The sequence below is a fragment of the Anopheles aquasalis genome, chromosome 2, assembly GCF_943734665.1.
Source record: "Anopheles aquasalis chromosome 2, idAnoAquaMG_Q_19, whole genome shotgun sequence".
Taxonomy (NCBI): Eukaryota; Metazoa; Arthropoda; class Insecta; order Diptera; family Culicidae; genus Anopheles; species Anopheles aquasalis.
The window spans coordinates 69,982,954-70,003,146 of record NC_064877.1 but is presented as its reverse complement, the minus strand read 5'-3'; the positions used below and the strand labels follow the sequence as shown (position 1 = coordinate 70,003,146).

The following is a 20,193-nucleotide window of genomic DNA, read 5'->3' as shown; positions in this document are numbered from 1 at the left end:
CCTTGATCCTCAGAAATTCCCATTGGCGAATCCATTGCTTAACTTTCATCTTAAATCCACAGTTTGTACATTCGGAACTTTAATTTAATATCCATCTGATGAGCAGCTCTTTAATGCTATTGCGCTGGTACGTCTAATACCATTCGCGCGGAATAAACATGAGGTAAAAGCTGGTTTGTGGTTTTTTGTTTTCAGAGTTCGCAGCAGAGTTAAACCGAACACCGTAACACCTGATCCATAGTTGACCACGAATTTAAGGAAAAGGAGAGGCGAGAATGGTGGCCAAAACGTGGCGATGGCAGAGAGATGACGTGTGCGTGCGAAAGGAGACCAACGCGATCGCGATCAGCGAGCTGTCTGTCGAGTGACACCAAATCGCACACGCACCCCGTCGGATGCTCAAACAAATCATTAAATGATCGTTTGTTCAACTCGCTAAGGGAAAAAGCAAAATCAAACAAACCAACAAAAAGAAACGGATCGATTGTCGCGCGAAAACAGGGCCACCATGCTAATTAGTTGAGCAGAGCCGAGGCAGGGCTCCCAAAGCTCCCCGAAATTGGTTGGCTGGCCCACTGACTATGAAATTTGTAATACCAGCTACCGTTTCCGAGCATTCGGTAAATAAGGTTCGGCTGTGGGATGTGACGCAGAAACCGAGCGCGTCACCAGGCAACCAAACCGTGGGTATCCCCGCCCGGGGGCCCTAGACAGCATAATCAGTCGTCACCACAATTAGCATATCAACATTTGATGCAAATATGCTCAACGTCAGGGGGTGACGGTCTGTTGCACGAGGGCACCGATTGTCTTTGCTTTGTTTAGTGAGCATTTCAACAGTGAAAACGGAAACGGAATCGAACGGAACGTAACGGGGGCAAGTTTCCCCTTTACAGTGTCGACACTATAAATCCCATTTCTATGAATTGCTCCCCAATAAACTTCTTAAAACGCATTGTAACGCCTGTCTGCAGTAAGGAGATGGTTAACCTCATCAACCGCGCCCCTGTGTGCGCTGTTGCAGAAAGAGAAAAGCGTGAAATTTTATACTACCAACAATGACTGATTAAAAATAAACATTTCTCGAAAACGAGACGAGTTGAAATAAGTTCACCCACGATCCACGATCGCTCGCTAGAACAAACAGAAAAAGGTTGAAGAGAATCCGGTGTATAGAGCGTCCGGACGCGCGTCCCGGGGTGAGTCTCACGCGATCAATCTCCCGGCACTCCGGGCTTTGGTAGGATCCAAACAAAAGGACGGTCATCGAAAAATGGCAAACCGGCAGACAGAGGCACAACAAAAAAATAATAATACACCACAAACCAACACAAATGTGTTTGCACCGACGTCAACGGGGCAGGCAGGCTGACTGGCTGATGGACTTTCCTCGTGACGAGACCGGCAACTCCAGCCGGCGGCGGTACTCGGAGTGGTGGACAGGGATGATCTGTCAAACAAGAGATCAAGAGCCGCCAAAGACCACTTCACGTCGCATCAGCCTCTTCCCCCCCCCGGAACGCAATGACGATGAAATATTGCTCGCATCCCCAAACCCCCTTCCCCTTCCTCACCCCCTTGCTGACTAAGTACACGGCTCTCCGAACGGCGCCTCAGACTGCGTCATCGGACCGATCGCACGCTTGCTCGCTCGCCCGCCGTGCTATCGCGTTCAGTCTTCATCGCGACCTCAACGGCATCGGATCGTGCTTTACGTGGATCTCGAAGATGAACAGCGCGGGTTGCGTCGCGTTAAACTCCCCGTCGGCCACCGCCGCTGGCCTGGGATGCGAGATAGGGTACGACGCCGGTGACAACGACGACAACCGAGTGACGGCAATCACTGACCGGCCAGCAGCACCAGCAGCCGCCCCACAATCGCCCACCGGCATGCAGTACAAACTGTTCCTCGTCCTCGAGACGCTCCTTACCGTCGTTCTGATTGCGATTGATCTAGTGAAAGTGATCGTACTGGCGCTCGGGCCGTTGCTGTACGAGATCTACACAATGGCGGTCCCGCGGCGTCAGAAGGATGTGCGCGGTCAGCTCGTACTCATCACGGGCGGTGGCAATGGGTTGGGCCGTGCGATGGCTCACCTGTTGGCGGCCCGCGGTGCTCACCTAGTGCTGGTCGATATCGATCTCGAGGCGGCCGAGCGCACGTGCGCCGAGCTAAGGTGCGGTGGCACCACGAAAGCCTGGGCGTACCGGGTGGACGTGTCCCGGTACGAGGAGTGCCGGGAGCTGGCGGAGCGCATGGAGCGTGACGGTTGCGGACCGGTCGACGTACTCATCAACAACGCGGGAATCATACTGTTTGCCTTCGTCGGTGAAGCGAGCGTCGAGCGGGAGAACGCGGTGATGGATGTGAATCTCAAGTCGCACGTTTGGGTAAATAATCGTCAGCCGTTTAGCGGCAATGATTCGCGCGCGCGCGCGCGTGTTAGTGCACCCCGAACGGTCAGGGTAGCGGACAAGCGGACATGCTAAACGTAGCGACCGCTCAGGTGGTTCAGCCGTTGGCATCTCCTTGAAACGACGACACAGCACCGTTTGGCCCTGGTTTGACCGCCATCTGGACGCTGGCGTGTCGCAGAACGACCACACTCTGAGAGAGGGCCAATCTAATAGCATCAAGCGGTGCAGTGCGTACCGGTCGTAAAGCCCACCCCCGGGATGGGAGACTGCGAAAGCGAAAGTCGATCGGAGGCGAATCGTGCGATTTCCCAGACCGCTGATCTCTCCGTTTACAGCATCTCGCGCGTAACACATTTGCCTTGGAAACGAATTCCGGCCGTAATCAGCCGCCGGGTTGTGTCGATCATTCCGAACCCCCCCCCGAAAGCGGAATAGTTAAATAGAATCAGTGATCGGGTGGGACGCGGATGTGGCTTTTGCAACGATGCTGCTGGTGCGATGATGGTTTGGATTTGATTTTTATGCTCCACGCATTTTAGCACCACCGAAATGTGGGTCAAATGCCCCAAACGGAACATAACTGTCACAACATACGGGCACCCCACACTCAGGGCAAAATAGGAGCAGCGCAAGACAATAGCAGAAAATCTGTTAATCAAAAAATGATTCCTTAATTCGCATACCACGAAACTCACGGACCTCCTCCTTGTGGTGTGACTTGGTTTGACAAAGATTACGAAAAGGGTGATAAACATTTGTTGGATTGTTGCGCAAGCATTAGTCAAAGTGATCGATTGGGCAACCGGGCGGTGACTTGTGCTCAGCATCCAAAACTTAATCAATCTCCGATTCCCCGAGTGTTACAACCGTTCATCAGGTGTTCCGCGACGAGATCCTATCAAGCAATATTCGCCACTTTTTTGTCCCCCCACCCTCCACTTCTCTGAGCCGGCTTTTTGTGACGTCGGATGATCGAACAGGTTGTGGTTGTGGTTGGCGAGGTCACGCAAAGTTTACCATCCGTACGTGGTGGTGGTGGCGATGGTGGTGGTGGTGTGATAGTGCACCATCATTGTTGTGATTGCTTCGGCCTACGTTAATAGGCCATCGGATTTCCCGTACGACATCCCTCGGGGATGATGATGAAGGGGTGGTTGTATGTAGCGTTCTCGATCAACTCGAGTGGCTGTTCTTATGCTTGTGACGGGGCAGTAGACAGTAATTGAACGGAGGAATAAAAATAAATAGTCTCAAACGATGGGACCGATCGCCTTTGCACTGGGCACTGAGAACGTTCGTCGAGGAAGATTGGCATCAGCCAACGCCGTTTGCCCTCTCGATCGTCCTTCAAGCAAGCAGTGTGGCTGGCGGCGAATCAGTGACGGTGTGGTGTGTGTCGAAATGGATCGCATTATCGTCAGCGAATAAACGAATTTTCATCATTTATCATCGGTCGTCCCGTGGCTTTCGGGTTGATGATGACGCATCTGCACCTCGCGCCTCGAGACGAATGCACGAATCAGCTCTGCAGCGGGCAGCTCGTTAATAGATTGCCATTTGTCTGGCAAAGTGTGTATTAATGCAAGAAATAGGATTGCCCTTGCGTATTTTTGACAATCACTCAACGCCAACCACGCATTTGGTAGATTTGAAAATAGTTGGCCCCGCTGGGACTTCTTAATAAGTCTTAGATGTAAAACAGTTAATTAGCAGCGTGAGCCATCGCGACCTAGTGTTACCTAGTGCTCGGTATGCATCAGCTTCCCCCACTGGAAGGGTTATCTACATCTCTGCCCCCGAGGCAAAGCCCTTTTCCGGCTGATTGAATAACGGTTGATGCATCCGATTTCACAGCCCGCTGTATTGAAATTTACATTTTAGGCATTCTCCGTATGATCACAGTTACTCCATTTTTATCAGTAAAGGGTTTCTTCGGCTGTATCCATCTTAGGCTTAGCTAATTTATGCATTTCGTTGATGCAGAGATGTTGAGAAAGAGAGATAGTGGACAAAGATTGATGGGCCTTCTTCTCTTTACAGATGACCCGCGTATTTCTGGATGGAATGGTGAAGCGCAAGAAGGGTCACATCGTCGGCGTTTCATCAATGTCCGGCATGTATGCGTTCCCTTGGGGTGTCGTTTATTCGGCCACCAAGTTTGCCGTGTCGGGCTTTATGGCTTCCCTCACGGAGCAGCTCCGAATTCAGGGTTTGTCGCGATACGTTCGAACCACGTGCGTCAATCCGTACTACGTGACGACGCGGAAAGAGGTAGTAGAGTTTCTGCAAAAACCACGGTAAGTGCAGCTCTCTTACTTCTTACCGCTGGTCGATTGATAGCTGAAAACGGTCTTTCTTTCAGGTTCGAAGCGTTGACGGTCGATAAGGCGGCTGAGGAAATCGTGCAAGGAATCCTCCGGCAGGATTTCGTCGTTACCGTGCCCAGGCTTTTTGGCGTATTCACTCGATTCATGCTGTAAGTAGCAATAGGGCGAGTGTTTTTAACCAAATGTTGGATATTTTACTGATAGAATGTCCTTCAATACAGGTTATTCCCGGTGCGAGTACAGCAGCTGGTTAGAGATTATATTATGCGCGAGCATGAGCTCAACGATAAGATAAACAGGTGATCGCTGGAAAGAGTTTGCAGCGTCCACGGGAAAGAGAACGATTAAAGTAGATCAACCAATTAGTAGCTTGAAGCATACGGAAATGGTACCTGTTTTTGTATGGCAAGCAATAAAAAACGGATGGAAAAAATATTGTCACGTCGTTTTTATTATTTTGCAAGTCTATTATTAAGACGATATCGTTTGTCTCATTTTCATTACATTTTTATGTTCCTACATAAATTGGACCAAGACAAAAAGGAACATTTTGTAGATGCGTGGTAAAAAAAATGTATGATTTAAGCTTTTACCTAACGCCTGAAAGTTGAGCCGCTTGTACAACACGCCAACTAAGCTCTGCGCAAAGCACAACAGAATCGCTGCGGTTGCGATCACGTGTGAACATTTCCTCCCATTTCGCTGAGATACAAACGGGTTTAAACGGATCGTCCCGTATTTGCGTTCAAAGAAGCTTTCTGTGTGCAAGTGATTTATGATTTTACATGCACTCCGTGATCGTCTACGAATGGTACAAGGAACACCAATGTTTTAAGCAGCAAACAGCTCTTTCTTGGAAGATCAAATATTATAAAAAGAAAGAGCTACAGGAGGTAAGGCGAAGAATAGAATCTTATCACAAAAAACAGGAGGCAAAAAATTAATGCCATGTTTTCCAGGCCCAAAAGGATAGTGCTGCAAGAAGTGCGAGGTAGTACACTACGTTGATCTATATTCCTGCAGGCAGTGATTTTTTATTTTATGTTTCATTGCTCACCAAATTGAGAAACCTAGCAGAAGATTCTATTGTATCCATCAGGACTTTTTGGCAATTCGACAGCAACCCCAAAACCATCCCTCGGTCATTGGAACAACAGAATCATAAAAAAAATCATAGAAATTAATACCTCAAAAATAGCTGTTCCAATCGAAGGACAATTTAAAATAAAAACATTTAAATGGCATTCTAAAGAATCGTCTCGGGTTGTACCTGCTACTCAGTAGATATGCTGTCATGGGCAAACATTAGCATGTTTCCAATTTCTATAATGTGTGCCGCAACATGTTTTTGATTTTTTTTGTAACTAAAAATCATGATAATGAAACCCCTGACCTGCGATTCTATTTGTCGCACTCGGCTAATGTCGTAGATGGAACAAAATAGGAAGAAGAGCGTGTCAAAGTGCGCTCAAGGCCCTGGACCGCGCTGAAGCGTACAATATGACACAAAAATCATACTCGTCGCTTATGAGGTCAATAGCGTAAGATGTCACCGAGAGATTTCCCGCAAAGGTGGAAAAGAAGCAATAAAACCCTTCCTCTAATTGATCCATTGTTCGAGCGCACACCGCCGCATGCGCACAGATTAGCGGTTAGAATACGGACGTTGCTAATAGAGGCTCTGTGCACGTTTGTCGTCCGCGATGGCTGCCACATCGCCGAGAACTTCAAAGACGTCCCCTGATCTTATCGGCCTGATGCAAGTGCGAGTGTAGGCGAAAGGGCGAATGGATATCACAGGTTTTTGCTGGAAGAGGAAGATCTGCGAATTTGCGGATCATTCAAGTTACAATTACAGTTTTTCGATGCACAATAACGTTACGCCACACACATGAGCCGAATGGTACTGGCCGCGTTGAAAAAATGCAGGAATTTGACTTCGAACATTTAAATCGCAGCTACAAAACACAAAAGCGTAGAACAATCGACGAAAAGAAACGGTGTTTGCCAGTGTGGTTTCCACTCCAACCGGTAAACTAGAGTAGAACAGTACGTTAGTTCAAACACATTTACTCGACAACCAAATTGTGAATACCGTTCTGATGGTGCCTTCATTCTGCGATGTGGAACGAGTCTAAAATTGTTCTCGGGTCAATATTATGGCCAGGAATTGAACCCCTCCAACAGTGTTCAGCGTTTGCACTTACATGTTTTGGACAAAGAGATTACAAGACGTAAAACCGAGTTAATGGAGAAGGCTCAGTGACTACGCATTCCCCTCCGAAAGAGGTATCCCATTTTGAGGCTCAGCCTCAACCTCAAACAGCGACCGTAGGCGCATCTGCGTGTCGGGCGATGCAAAGACGGTGTTTTTCGGTAGAAAACAGTTTGACTTCGCGCACATCCGACGGATCCGCTACCGCGGTATGCCGCACATTTCCGTCGTTACAGTGAGTGGTTTTCGAAGCAATCATCTCCGTTGTAATCAAATGTACTTTGCCGTAAGAGGCCTCCCTTTGGCAACGAACTGTGCCACTCGGCTGGCTGGCTGGCTGGGTGGTATGAAAACACAATAGGAGGGCCGGTGAGGTGAGGCGAGAGAATCACTTCTAACTCTGACGAACGGGCTCATAGTTTGACGACTCCACCACAGGCCACCGCAGTAACGCACTGGATTCGGTAGAAGACGAACGTTGGACGCACGTTAATCGCTTGCTGAGCTGAGGTACGTTCCAGGTTGTGGAGGACGGGATCTGTCTAGAATACGGTCGTATTTTCTAGGTTTGGTGTGGTGATCAGTGATGCGTGCGCCCCTTTCGTGAACCCCCATCGGAAACCATGGTGCATGTGTTGTTCTGCTGCACTCTGCTGGCAGTGGCAGTGAAGGGTCAGATCAGCGATCTTCGCTACACAGAGGTAAAGCTTCGCCGGAGTGCTGAGTGAGAAGTGAATCCGTTGGGAAAATTGGTGCCATGAATTGAAAGTAATTCACGACATATTCTCCGTTATCTTCCTCGCGATCGTAGACCAGCAATGATAATGTGGCCGAAGCGATACAGTTTCTGCGTGAGTTTGATCGTGAGGCGGCAGAGATGTGTAACCGGGTGGCAAACGCTGAGTGGCGCTTCTCCACCAATGCCACCGACTTCAACAAGCGTCGAATGCGGGAACAGCAAAATCTGGCCGCTAAGTTTGAATGCATTACCTGGCGCCGAGCGGTGGCATTCGATTCCTCGCGCATCGTAGACACCAGCATCCGGCGCCAGTTGGGACGGATCGTGCAACAGGGGCGGTGTGGTTTGGGCGACGATAAGCACACCGAGCTGCAGCACGTTCTGGCCCTGCTAAAGGATAACTACAACAATGCCAAAGTGTGCCCCTACCGTGGGCAAGAGTCCAGCGATGGAGGAACATTTTCGGGCTACAAAAGCACCAACTACGTGACCGGATACAGTGGGTACTGTGATCTGAAGATCACGCCCGATCTGGTGCGCATAATGGAGACGAGCCGCTCGGAACCGGAGCTGCGGTACTACTGGATTGCGTGGCACGAGAAGACGGGCCCACCGGTGAGGAACACGTTCATGCGCTATCTGGATCTGGCGAACCAGGCGGCCGAACGGCACGGTTTCCACGATGCTGGCGAGCAGATGCGCTCGGTGTACGAGGATGAGGAGTTTTTCTTCACCGTCAACGATCTCTGGAGTCAGCTGCAGCCGCTGTACAAGCAGTTGTTCAGTTTTGTGCGGAAAGGATTGGTTCGACAGTATGGAGAGCACGTGGTCCGACGGGATGGTCCGATACCAGCACATCTGCTGGGTAATATGTGGGGTCAGAATTGGAGGCACATCATGGACATCATCAAACCGGGACCACTGGAGTCTCCCGATGTAACGGGAGAGATGGTACGCCAGGGTTACACGCCGTTGAAGATGTTTCAAACGGCGGAAGAGTTTTTCACCTCGATCGGGCTTCCACCGATGGCACCCGAGTTCTGGCGCAACTCGATGTTGCAGAGTGCGACCGACGGTGCCGGGCAGTGCAGTGCGTCGGCGTGGGATTTCTGCAACAAGGTGGACTTCCGCATCAAGCAGTGCACACAGGTTTCGTTGGACGACTTTGTCAATGCTCATCACGAGATGACACACATCCAGTACTACATGAAGTACGGGAGCCAACCGTTCCTGTATCGGGAAGGACCGAATCCAGCGTTCCACGAGGCCTTGGCGGATGCGGTAGCGCTCAGTGTTGGCGGGCCGGCACATTTACAGAAAATAGGGCTGCTCAGCAGCTCCATCACGGTGGCGAACGGTAATACGGTGATCAACATCGAGTATCTACTCAATTTGGCGCTGGATAAGCTACCATTTATGGCATTTAGCATAGCACTGGAGAAGGTAGGAAAGGGGAGGTTTGAATGAGCGGAAAAGACAGTGCGATAGATTCGGTGACATCCTCCTAATCATCCTGCATCTTATTTCTACAGTGGCGCTGGTACGTGTTCGAGAAGGGACCTGTTGGGATGAATGCTCGCTGGTGGGAGCTGCGATTGCGATACCAAGGGTTGATACCACCGACCGGGCGGGCATTCGAGCATTTCGACGCCGGAGCCAAGTTTCACGTGATATCGGACCAGGATTACATCAAGTATTTCGTCGCCACCGTGCTGCAGTTTCAGATATTCTCCGAACTATGCCTTGCTGCCAACCACTACGGACCGTTGCACACTTGTGACTTTTATCGGTCACGTGAAGCTGGCCGAATATTAAGGTACGTAGACCTGTACTACACGCGTTGGCTGGTGATTTCTAATTCATCTCTGAATATAGTGACGTCATGCAACAAGGGGCTTCCCTGACGGCTGCCCAGCTCATCAAACTTCTTACCCGAGGAAAGACGTCTCGATTGTCGGTAGATCCGCTGCTGGAGTTTTTCCGACCGCTGGAGGCCTGGCTCGAAGCCCAGAACAGGGATGAAGAGGTTGGTGCGTTGTTTTTGGATGATCCAGTGCTGGTACTAATAGTGAACGGTTGGTTTGCAGATCATAGGATGGAGTTCGCGCATGGAGGATGTAGCGCTCTTTCAACCACTGATGGGAAGGAATGGACATAGCTCGGCGGCAACATGGTTTACAAGCTGGACAATGCTTTCAGTGATGCTGGGAGGATTAATTGTAGCCCCTAGAATGTAGAGTAATTTTACCAACAAATAATTTGTGTGTGATTTTAATGAAATAAAGTGTAAATACAGCCGCAACTGGAAAAATGCTAAATGGAATATCCAATTAAACGATGACGGTATAACGAGAGAGATTCGAAGAACCTTTTTCCATGGATGGATGATTTTTTTTTTGAGTGTAAGATTGTCTCTCAACCTATTTGTTAGTGTTCTGCAAGTAATATGTTATAACCATGACTTTGACTGAGGTTGCTTGCAAAAAAATACACTTTTATTTATCGATAGTTGGATACATCTGTGTGTTTGGTGTCCGTTATTTTTTGTGTCACATCGAATTTCGCGTATTTTTTTATTTTACAGGGCGAATCATCATTCTTGTATAGCTCATTCCTCGGCGATCAGTATTGAAGTAGTACCAGCTAGTTGATGTATCACCGTTAACGTTAAGATATCGACCATTCAAATGTGACTGATGACAACCTTTGTGCCACCAGGCGCCCTCATAATCTACAGCGCAATTGGTGTGGTATTGATCATTATCGCGATCTTTGGTCGTAAATTTCATCCCCTTCTGATTTGCCAACGAGTCACCAGCGGTACCACTATACTTTCCGAGGGTTTTGAGGCTATACTGCTCGCTTTCGCTTCCGATCTCAAACCTGTCGAACCGAGCATATTTATAAGTGCTGTTAAAGTCTTTCACTTCCACTATCAATTCATACGGACGGATCGACGTTAGTTGGTGCAATTTTTCCAGCCCCAACCAAAACTCTTTTTTTAAATCTCCAAAGCCATTCTTGAATTCAGTCCAATTACGATAAAAATCTACCGATCCATCGTATCGGTACTGGAATACTAGCCAGCCTCCACCAAACTTCTCCTGCTCGCAATACGCAGGAAACGGTTCACTTTCGTTCTTGACACGGATCAGATAGATTCCTGACACATTTGATACTAAATCCTTGCACGATGAATAGGGTGGTTCAATCTTGGGTGTTGTTGTGATCATTGGAGAAGAGCTCACTTCAGTTGCTGCTGTTACACAATCCTTCTTCGGTAATTTGAAAGAGGAATTCTCAGAGAACAACGTTGGCTCCAAATCGATGACTGATTGGTATTGATTGGGGATCAAATCGAAGAGTTTCTCTCGCAACGCATCATGACTGGCACACGCTGTCTGTTGGACAAGGATCTGCCACGATCGATCCTGGAGCACCGTGAAATTACGCCCAACGTCTCCTTCGAGTCGATGTAAGGACCAAAGAAAGTCAACGAACGTTTTCTCCAGTGTCGCTTGATTCTGGGCACTCTTCTCTCGATGTTCGTGCAACTCATACTGTAGTTCCAGAAATTTATTCTGAAGATAATTCAACTTTTCAAGTATTAACTGTGCCACACGTCCCGAAACTGCCACAGTGTCAACGGATACTGTTTCATCAGCACATTGATCACCTGCTTTCACCCAAATAATCACACAAGTTAGTAAAAAACAAACACTTATCCTCATGATTACACAGCAAACTGTTCTTCACTAAACTAAATGCAGCACTTCAGAGGTCAAATCAGAATGGTGACCCGATACGATCTCCGACAATGTTTTATACTGCTTCCGCATCTGGATAAATGCTTAACTCGCCGTGGATACGAATTTGCTGGGCAGTTCGCCAAATTTGAATCAATGCATATGAGTCATTTGCGATTAATCCGTTTGCACGTCTGATCACACGCATGATGGTGATTAATCAATCATCATGGCTGTGTGACTCCAGTGAGATTAATGTCGTTGCAGGTCATCTGCTATTCAGATCACGATGCTTTTGGGTTCATCTCTCGTTATAGAGATTTTCTTTAATTTTTGTATTTGTTCTAATTTAGTAACTGACCCGTTTAGTAATTATATTTTCCGTAAATTTTTTGGTGCTGACCGGAAAATGGGTGGAAAGTACAGCACTCTAACGGCAACGAAACTACCTTGGCAGAAAATGCTAAAGTGCTAAAATTGGGAAAATGTAAAATTGTGTGCGGAAAACTTCTTGGTTTTCGGTGGTTTCCACTTTAATCTGCGTCGATTCTTGAGAAGTCTGGCGTAAAACGCGCGTTCAAATTAGTTCGCCAGTTTTCGATTCCACTCCAACTTTGTACGAGCCGTGGTCTAGTGGGGACCATGCTTGGATCAAAACAATTTTCGTGCGGCGTGGACAAGACGTTTTTGGAAAAAGCGATGCGCTCGTGAAAATCCTTGCGTGATCCGTTCTAGGACTTCACCCGTGTGCCCGTGGCCTATTCCGACGAGGATCTTGTTCGCGGGAAAGTTGTGTGCCGCCAAGGGGAAAAACCACCGCGACCGCTATCAAAGCCGATTCCGGTCGCCTCCTGGATAGGTGATGCAAAAGGAGCACCGCAAACGCCAGGGAACCTCGAACACCAGCTCGGCCAGCAACGCTCTCAAAATCAGTAAGAAGATCATCGAGTGATCGGCGCTAGGCGGTGGGCATCCTTCGGTCTATTTTTGGCAAGGTTTCGCTAAAAGACACAACGGCCGATGGTTTCGGCACTTGAAATCCATCATGGATTTTAAATATAGCTCCGCTTGGACCGGAGGATTTGATGTTGATCGTTATTAACGTACGAACCGCGCGCTTTCCGTTCCTTTACAGTAACCATCAACGCAGGAGAGATCCGACCAGTTTCCCGCTTGACACGATGGGGGTCATTATTTCAAGATTTCGGGTAAGTATGGGCTCACGAACCTTTATCATATCGAGGCACCATGACGCACACAGAGGCGGTTGTGTGGTGCGCAACGATAAGGATAACTTTCGCACCGTCCGAACAAGCCCGAAGGATTTATGGGTTGTACTTTGGCACCTTGGCACGAGCATCAAAAACCCCCCAAACGGAAAGACGACGCTCATGACGCGGCACCTTTATGTCCGTCATCTGCTTTGGTCCGGTTTGTGCCTTTGTCGTGATCAGAATCCGGACCAGGTGCCTTGCTGTGGTCACCTTGAACTACTCGCGAACAACAAATCTTCCATTTGCAGTCGAGTAAATGGCATGCGTGTATCGGAATAGGTAAATGGCACCAGCGTTTGGTGCGAAGTGAACGCACGAAGTGCAGCAGTAGCAGCAGCAGCAGCAGCAGGGAAACATAAATATTCAATTAGATTGGCCTCTTGGATGAGCGGTGCTCGGTGGTTCCATTAGCGGTTACACCAACGTGATCAACGGGAAATCGCCAAAACAAAAAGACCAATCGCTCGCTCGAAACGGTAAAAGTTCAAACCTGTATGCCTTGCCAAGTCTCTCTCGTTGGTGCGCGCGAACGACGTCGCTGAAGTCAGTGAAGCGTCCAAATGATGGAAAAAGCAAAGCAATAAATGCTTCCTTCCGACGCCCAGCGTAATTATAGTTCATTTTCGTTTTCTTTAACTCTTGTTCACTTTTCTATCGTGCTTTCTTTCTTGTAGAAAGAGAAAACGACTTTACAGATACTCGAAGGATTGGAGGAGAAGATAAAAGACCTCGAGGCATACACGATCAGCACGCAGGCACGGCGGAAACGTTTCGTGGGCCGATTCTTGGTCACATCGATCGTGCTATATGTTGTCGCCTCGCTAGTGTTTTACTTTGCCTTCTTCCCGCCAACATGGAACGAACGAATCGTACACTCGGTTCCACTCCTCATCTGTCCGATCATGTAAGACGGAACCAGCTCTGCGGCACAAGAACCTACCCAATGACTTATGATGTTTCTTGTTTTTTTTTTTTTGTAGAATTTTCATTGTGAAACGAGTACTGGCATGGCACTACGAGCGCAAGGTGCGTTTAAACTCGAACAAACTGAAGGATCTACGTGCGGAGAAGAAGAAAATTCTCGAAAAGGTGATGGAAAAGGAAACGTACAAGGTGGCGGTCGAGATTCTGGACAAGTTCGGTGAAAAGTCACACCGGCTCCAGACGCAGGCCTTCAATGCATCGTTGAACGCGCTGCGCTCACCGGCACCGAAGCCAATGCCCGTCGGAATGCCATCTCCGCGTCCACCGGGTACACCAGCTGGCGCGATTCAAAGACAGCCTTCTCCACCGACAGCCGGGAGACCGATGGGTACGCCAATGACTCCGCAGATGATCCGTCCGTCGATGAACCCGATGCAAACGCCACGGACTGCCCCGGGGAATTTTATGCCACGACCTTCGGTGCAACAACCGTTCCCAGGAAGGCAGCCCGGAGCCTACCGTCGGACACCGTTCCCAATCATCAACCACAACGAGAAGAGTGTCGTGGAGAAGATGGTGGACTATCTGGTTGGCGATGGGCCCACCAACCGGTTCGCGATGATTTGTAGCGAATGCTTTATGCACAACGGTAGGCAGTCTGCTTAGATCCGCGTCCTATGTATCGGTGCGCTAATGGGGTTGTCCTTCTCCTTTCGCAGGTATGGCGCTGAAAGAAGAGTACGAGTTTACGGCCTTCCGGTGTGCGTTCTGTGGCGTGTTTAATCCGGCGAAAAAGCAACGTCCCTTGGCACCTCGGCTTTCCTCGGAGCAGCATGAACTTGATAAGCTTCAGCAGAAGCCCGCCTCAAGCGACGGCTCCGAAGGAGAAGAGGAGGAAGAGGATGCTTCTTCCGACTCCTCACAGTCTGGCGAATCCCGCCGTAGTCCGGGCGTCGGAGAGGAAGGACCCGGTAAGTAATGGAGTACTGTTTGAAAGGAAGTTTACCTTCAATCGACGTTCTCTTTCCCTTGGTTTCGCATCAGTTGAGTCTGAGTTGGAGCTTCAAAACGCGGAAGCGCGGCAACTGCAGACGGGATTATCAACGGCCGAAGTGGGCGATGAGAGTGAGCAGCAGGGGATCGATCAGCCGGACAGCGATAGTGACAGTGCCGCTAAGCCACAGGCACCAAGAGAAAACGCGCCAGAACCGGAAGTGCCAACCAGACCAGAGACCGTGGGCTCGAAAAAAGTGGACTGAATTTTCTATTTATACGCTCTCATGTAAAACTCGTCAGATGGTCTCTTCGGATGATAAGCTGTGTAAAGGATTTCGTCACTCGACATTGCACTCTTCGGCTGGAAAAGGGGAAAAGATTAGATGGATAGCACTCGCGACATTCGCTGGGCACGCATGGGCCGCATGGGCCAGTTCTCTTCACAAAACCGCTTTCAAAGTCAGACACACCGATGATTGCATTTAGGCGTTGCTTTAGCTAGTCAGGGTAGGGATCATCAAGGCTCATCGTAACGGCTGCCAGGCCAGGGTGGGTGCACGCTGCCGAGACTCGGAATCAATTTGAACTCAAACCTTTTGCCAACTTTAACGTGCCTGATAGTGAAAATGGTCAAGAAGGGATAGCGTTCGAATTTTCTGCCCGTTTAACTACTTTTTAAATCGAATGGATCTTTTTGTGACGAATGAGCCGAGTGCAGCTGGAGAGTGTAAAAAGAAAAGGCAGGAAAAGACTCGTTTGTTGAAGGTTCTTAGCTCTTGTTGTAATTATAGCAGTACTTATTGTAAGAGAACGCAATAAAAGAAATTGAAATTTTCGCAATATACTGTGTGTTTATCGGGGGTAATTAACACGGAAAATGCAATTCGAAGGTGGAAATTGGAAAACGGATTTCCTGTCCGGAGTTTGAAAAGTTACGACAACGTTGAGCATTCGCGGATGATGGGTACGAGGTGTCAGCGGCGGCTATCTGGGTATGGCGGCCGTCAAAACCAAAACAACAACCTCAACACGAAAGGACTTCATACCGCTATCGCTTCCAGCCAGAACCGGATAACAATCTTCACTCCCTCGCCGGAACTGGAAAGGAACAATCGGCAGGAGCAACCCACCCGGAGAACCTTCATCAAGTGCTCCGGCCCGGAGTGCCAGAGAGGCGCGGCTGCTCAACCCTCGCCGGAACTTCCATCATCATCAACCAGAAGGACACATCGGCCAAAGAACAACATCACGATAAAGGTGATAAGAGTGAATTCAAGTCGTTTCCCAGCTCCCTCCGTTGTTCCCGTTGATGGGTCGGAATAGTGTGAAAAACTGGGAGAACCGCAACGCGGAAGATACAAAACACAACGAATCTGAGACCGCGTAACATGATTCTAAATCCTTTTGGTACGCCGTGGAAACCAATCAACCGACTCACAATCAACTGTAGAGAGCACTGAAATCTGCGGCAGAGATCCGTGTGGTCTACAAAGGAAACCATCGAAAACCGCACCGGCAAGTAGAAAGGTTCCTGTTACTGCAAGAATCTGTTGTACTAACGATCGAATTTTCCTTTCAGCCAGCATACCGGCAAGGTTCAGCAACTAAGTTTACGAATACCATCCCAAATCGGTTCAACTTTCATCTGGCCCCTAAGATAGCAGAGGCCTACATCTTGAAAGTAGCTTGCGAAGACCAAGGAAGCTCCTCATTGAAGAGGAATTTACGTTCTTTCGGTGGCAGGATACCCGCAAGTTGGATCCTGTTGTTGAAAAGCTAAAAAGAAATCCGCAGCATGAGCCAAACGGTCGTTGAACTCCACTGGTTCCCAAAATACACGGACCGCTTCCTCACGGCCGCCAGCTCAGAGATCAACCTTTATCAGGTTAGGCACGACGTCGTCGATCATGGAGAAAAGTCAAGTAAGTTTTGTGGCGTGGCTGATTCGGCAACTGCGCTGATGGCCGGAACTTTTCTCATCACGTTCCCCACGTTCTCCGGCAGATATCAACCTGGACATCTCGAAAAACAGCACAGCTTCCCTTATCGCCTTCGAGACGCGGTATCAGTTTGTCCGCACGGTCGCTCCGTCTTATCACGGTGGAGGCGACATTTACTTTGCTGCCGGATTACCCAATGGGAAGGTGGCCCTTTGCAACTTTGCCGCCGAAAATAATGTGGAATTCAGTGAGCAGTCAATAGAAGAGGTCGCCGTCGGAATTAAGGAATTTTAATGCCTGTTTTTGCTCTCGCTTCCATGCAGCACCCCGAGTATCGCGAGCATGTATGTGCATCGCGTGGAGTGAACTGGAGCCAAACTTCCTTGCGATGGGCCACGACCGGAATCGATCGGACAACTGCATCACCATTTGGGACACGGAGCGTGGTGTCCCGAATCAATCGTGTAAGATGCTATCGGTCTCTCAGGCCTCGGGGGCGAAGACACTCACGATTTCGTTATTTGCAGCGATCGTGAGCATGATTGGATTGTCCGAGACGGCACATTCCGTCTGTTGGGACAAAACCTTCCCACAGGTGTTGATTGCCGGCATGAGCCATAAGTACATTAAGATGATGGATTTCCGACGTAAGTCATGGATGGACACTGAAAGTGGCAACACGAGTGAATGATTTATTAATTGATTTTTGCAGAAAACCCTCCAATCACAACGGTGGCCAATACGCGCACAGTGAATGGTGTTTGCGTGGCACCCAACGGACGCTATTTGGCCAGCTACGTGGAGAACATAATCACCCTGTGGGATCTCCGTTCGCTCGAGAAACCAATCAGCCAGATACAGATGCAGAAGAACATTAGCCAACTCGCTTGGTGCCCGACACGATCGTCAGTGTTGTCCACGCTTCAGCGTGACTCACCGCTAATCAATCTGATCGATCTGCATTGGCCCGGCACGGAGATGGACGGTGGTGAACCGCATTCGGTGAAACGTTTCGTGTCTCCGTTCCAAACGACGGCCACCACACTCACGACGAGTCGCATCCCCTCGATGTCACACCTCTCCTGGCATCCGTACGATCTCGAGCGAATGCTGGCACTATCGAGCGTGGGCACAATCTGTGACTATCGCATCCCACAGCGTGTGGCCGTCTCGTGGGATAACAACAACAATCTGTTCGGTAACAATGGGAACGATCTGCGTCAGTTTGCCACTCCAACGCGTTCCTCCACGCCAACCGATTCGCTGAACCAGTGGAACATGGACAGCAGTGAAGAGGACATTGCGGAAACGATGCACCATCGGGCGCTAAAGAACTACGGGCTGATGTCGGAGCTACAGCGCAATGGTGATTTGGTAGAGAAGAACGATGGGCTGCAATCGGTATGGCGTATGTTGGGCCACCTGGTGAAGGCTGACCGGAGGCAGGGATTAAAGTCCATCCTCGGTGTCAGCAGTGCCACACCGGATGGTCCACCGATGGATCCGTCCGAACCGGTCAACACAAAGTGGATCGATTTTAGCATGTGCAGTGGGTTGGTGGTCTATCGGAGCGAACAGCGCGATCAGGCCCAGCTGCTATGTGGATGGAGTTTCGAGCGCGATAAAGAAGCGACCCTGACCGCGTTCTTGGACGAGCTTTGTGCGAAGCGTGAATACACCAGGGCGGCACTGTTGGCTTGCTTTCATTTTCGTGTCCGCTTGGCCATCGATATCCTCGGCCGAGGGGCACAGGATCAGGCAGCCGATCCTAGCTCGTTGCTACGCGTTGCTGCCATCGCACTGTCCGGCTTTTCGGCCGAGCGCTCGGAACTGTGGCGCAAACAGTGTGGTGCAGCTCGTACCCAGATCGACGACCCTTATCTGAGGTGTATGTTTTCGTTTCTGGCCCACGAAAAGGAAGGCTTCGAGACGGTGACGAACGAGACGCAGATTTCCCTGAGCGATCGGATGGCGTTCGCCTGTAACTTCCTGTCGGACGTCAAGCTGGCCGAGTACACCAAGGGCATGGTCGCGAACTGTATCGAGACGGGTGATCTGAACGGATTGCTGTTAACGGGTGCCTCGAACGATGGGATCAATCTGCTGCAAAGTCATCTCGATCGCACGGAAGACGTACAAACGGTCGCACTGATCGCAGCCCGGTTCCTCACCTCGGAGTACCTCGGCGACTATCGGGTGCAGCACTGGGTGGCAACCTATCGCGATATGCTCGATGTCTGGGGACTGTGGGAGCAACGGGCTCTGCTAGACATTACGCTCGGTGGCATACGGACACCGCCACGCAGCTCCCGATCCGTGTTTCTGTTGTGCAATTTCTGTGGCAAAAATGTGTCGATGGCGCTGCAAGAGGACGCCCGGCTACGCGGTAATGCTACGAGCATGCACAAGCTATCCTCCTGTCCGCACTGCCGCAAACCACTGCCCCGATGTGCCCTGTGTCTGCTGCACATGGGCACGACGATGGCGGCCATCTCGCAGAGCCAGGCAATGCAGGGCCAGATCGGTTGGCAGTCGAAACCGTTCTCCAAGTGGTTCAGCTGGTGCCAGACGTGCCGCCACGGTGGCCATACCGAACATCTGACCGAGTGGTTCAACCAAAACACCGAGTGCCCGGTGACGTCGTGCAATTGCAAGTGCTTCGCCAAGGACCTGCCGATGCCCCAGTTTCCACGGCACGAGAAGGACTGCCTTTCCTGACACCAGCTGTCGACGTTGTTCTAGAAAACGGTGACCGGTCGTACGCTGGCTACTAAATGGTTCCTACGAGGGAAGGAACTACGAATGATGTGCTTGATTTTATGGTACAAGTTTTGTTAACCGCAAGAAGCAATAAACCAAACTCACCGGTGCAAAATTGAGTTCTAATTTGCATAAAAGGACTGAACTTACTCAACAGTTCCGGTGCATTTCTTAACGACTCCGGAAAATTCAAGACGACAAAGTCGACACAATTTTTCGCCAGCCATTTTCGCCCGTGACGTCACAGCCGACCAATCAGCGAGCAGCGCCGCCATTTTGATTTGTTAGCTCCACCTTTTTTCTCCTTCTCGCTCGCTCTCACGCGCGAGAGTGAAACGCAAGATTTGCTTGAAACCATTTTGCTTGAAATCATTTGCAAACGCAAACAATTTTAACCCTTCGTTGGGTTTAAGAGCATTGACAACGTGTTTTTGTTTCAAAATTACAACAAAATCCATTAAAAAGCAATAAAAACAATGAAGATAATACATTGGTACCCCTTCGAACGGTCATTCTCTACCGGGTATGTCGTAAAGCACGCGGTAAGATCGTGAAGTGATGGAGTTTTACTGCAAATGTTTTATTGAAAGTAATCTTTTCATCGAATAAATCTGTTTTGAATCGTCAGAGGCACTTGCACTACCCACGCAATTGTAACTAGTGGTAGTGACCATAGGGACCTGGAAAGCAAACGCTTTGGCAATATCATATCATTTGTACGAATTGATGAAGATGCGAAAATGCACGGACTATTTACTAATACTAATTGATTGACTTACTTATGGTTTACGCATAATAATCAAATAAAGTGACGTTTTTCAACCACTTATTGAAAAAATAAATAGTTTTTAAAG

The 20,193-nt window shown here is 49.3% G+C and overlaps 5 protein-coding genes across 6 annotated transcripts; 4 read left to right on the top strand and 1 right to left on the bottom strand.

The window, feature by feature from the left end:
- The first annotated feature begins 581 nt into the window (after nucleotides 1–581).
- LOC126576857 (17-beta-hydroxysteroid dehydrogenase 13-like) lies at nucleotides 582–5,161 on the top strand. The gene is made up of 5 exons (XM_050238162.1): nucleotides 582–620; nucleotides 1,618–2,391; nucleotides 4,459–4,715; nucleotides 4,781–4,894; nucleotides 4,967–5,161. The coding sequence occupies exons 1-5, from the start codon at nucleotides 582–584 to the stop codon at nucleotides 5,046–5,048; spliced, it is 1,266 nt and encodes a 421-aa protein (XP_050094119.1). The 3' UTR covers nucleotides 5,049–5,161.
- Nucleotides 5,162–7,499: 2,338 nt separating this feature from the next.
- LOC126569338 (angiotensin-converting enzyme-like) lies at nucleotides 7,500–9,943 on the top strand. Its single transcript, XM_050226348.1, has 5 exons — nucleotides 7,500–7,661; nucleotides 7,772–9,142; nucleotides 9,232–9,515; nucleotides 9,575–9,725; nucleotides 9,787–9,943. Exons 1-5 carry the CDS (start codon nucleotides 7,584–7,586, stop codon nucleotides 9,934–9,936), a joined length of 2,034 nt encoding a protein of 677 aa, XP_050082305.1. The 5' UTR covers nucleotides 7,500–7,583; the 3' UTR covers nucleotides 9,937–9,943.
- A 329-nt stretch (nucleotides 9,944–10,272) lies between these two features.
- LOC126576846 (fibrinogen C domain-containing protein 1-like) lies at nucleotides 10,273–11,430 on the bottom strand. The gene is made up of 2 exons (XM_050238151.1): nucleotides 11,419–11,430; nucleotides 10,273–10,971 (listed from the first exon to the last, which is right to left on the bottom strand). The coding sequence occupies exons 1-2, from the start codon at nucleotides 11,428–11,430 to the stop codon at nucleotides 10,273–10,275; spliced, it is 711 nt and encodes a 236-aa protein (XP_050094108.1).
- Nucleotides 11,431–12,081: 651 nt separating this feature from the next.
- On the top strand, nucleotides 12,082–15,481 carry LOC126570835 (endoplasmic reticulum junction formation protein lunapark-B). 2 transcript variants are annotated; one of them, XM_050228872.1, is made up of 6 exons: nucleotides 12,082–12,377; nucleotides 12,581–12,653; nucleotides 13,394–13,623; nucleotides 13,700–14,292; nucleotides 14,363–14,614; nucleotides 14,688–15,481. In XM_050228872.1, exons 2-6 carry the CDS (start codon nucleotides 12,627–12,629, stop codon nucleotides 14,900–14,902), a joined length of 1,317 nt encoding a protein of 438 aa, XP_050084829.1. In that variant the 5' UTR covers nucleotides 12,082–12,377; nucleotides 12,581–12,626; the 3' UTR covers nucleotides 14,903–15,481. The 2 variants fall into 2 exon arrangements, with proteins under 2 accessions (XP_050084829.1, XP_050084830.1); XM_050228873.1 differs by having other exon boundaries at nucleotides 12,082–12,410.
- Nucleotides 15,482–16,296: 815 nt separating this feature from the next.
- LOC126580415 (GATOR complex protein MIOS) lies at nucleotides 16,297–19,444 on the top strand. Its single transcript, XM_050243903.1, has 5 exons — nucleotides 16,297–16,561; nucleotides 16,644–16,826; nucleotides 16,903–17,043; nucleotides 17,107–17,226; nucleotides 17,292–19,444. The coding sequence occupies exons 1-5, from the start codon at nucleotides 16,435–16,437 to the stop codon at nucleotides 19,295–19,297; spliced, it is 2,577 nt and encodes an 858-aa protein (XP_050099860.1). The 5' UTR covers nucleotides 16,297–16,434; the 3' UTR covers nucleotides 19,298–19,444.
- The last annotated feature ends 749 nt before the right edge of the window (nucleotides 19,445–20,193 follow it).

What these genes read in the sequence shown, in the direction of transcription:
- LOC126580415 (XM_050243903.1), top strand. Translation starts at nt 16,435, where the DNA reads ATGAGCCAAACGGTCGTTGAACTCCACTGGTTCCCAAAATACACGGAC. An exon ending in CGATCATGGAGAAAAGTCAA is followed by an intron (nt 16,562 to 16,643) that starts GTAAGTTTTGTG and finishes GTTCTCCGGCAG; the next exon opens with ATATCAACCTGGACATCTCG. An exon ending in TGGTGTCCCGAATCAATCGT is followed by an intron (nt 17,044 to 17,106) that starts GTAAGATGCTAT and finishes CGTTATTTGCAG; the next exon opens with CGATCGTGAGCATGATTGGA.
- LOC126576857 (XM_050238162.1), top strand. Translation starts at nt 582, where the DNA reads ATGAAATTTGTAATACCAGCTACCGTTTCCGAGCATTCG. An exon ending in ATCTCAAGTCGCACGTTTGG is followed by an intron (nt 2,392 to 4,458) that starts GTAAATAATCGT and finishes TTCTCTTTACAG; the next exon opens with ATGACCCGCGTATTTCTGGA. An exon ending in GAGTTTCTGCAAAAACCACG is followed by an intron (nt 4,716 to 4,780) that starts GTAAGTGCAGCT and finishes TCTTTCTTTCAG; the next exon opens with GTTCGAAGCGTTGACGGTCG.
- LOC126570835 (XM_050228872.1), top strand. Translation starts at nt 12,627, where the DNA reads ATGGGGGTCATTATTTCAAGATTTCGG. An exon ending in CGAATGCTTTATGCACAACG is followed by an intron (nt 14,293 to 14,362) that starts GTAGGCAGTCTG and finishes CTCCTTTCGCAG; the next exon opens with GTATGGCGCTGAAAGAAGAG. An exon ending in CGTCGGAGAGGAAGGACCCG is followed by an intron (nt 14,615 to 14,687) that starts GTAAGTAATGGA and finishes GTTTCGCATCAG; the next exon opens with TTGAGTCTGAGTTGGAGCTT.
- LOC126569338 (XM_050226348.1), top strand. Translation starts at nt 7,584, where the DNA reads ATGGTGCATGTGTTGTTCTGCTGCACTCTGCTGGCAGTGGCAGTGAAG. An exon ending in TTAGCATAGCACTGGAGAAG is followed by an intron (nt 9,143 to 9,231) that starts GTAGGAAAGGGG and finishes TTATTTCTACAG; the next exon opens with TGGCGCTGGTACGTGTTCGA. An exon ending in CCCAGAACAGGGATGAAGAG is followed by an intron (nt 9,726 to 9,786) that starts GTTGGTGCGTTG and finishes GTTGGTTTGCAG; the next exon opens with ATCATAGGATGGAGTTCGCG.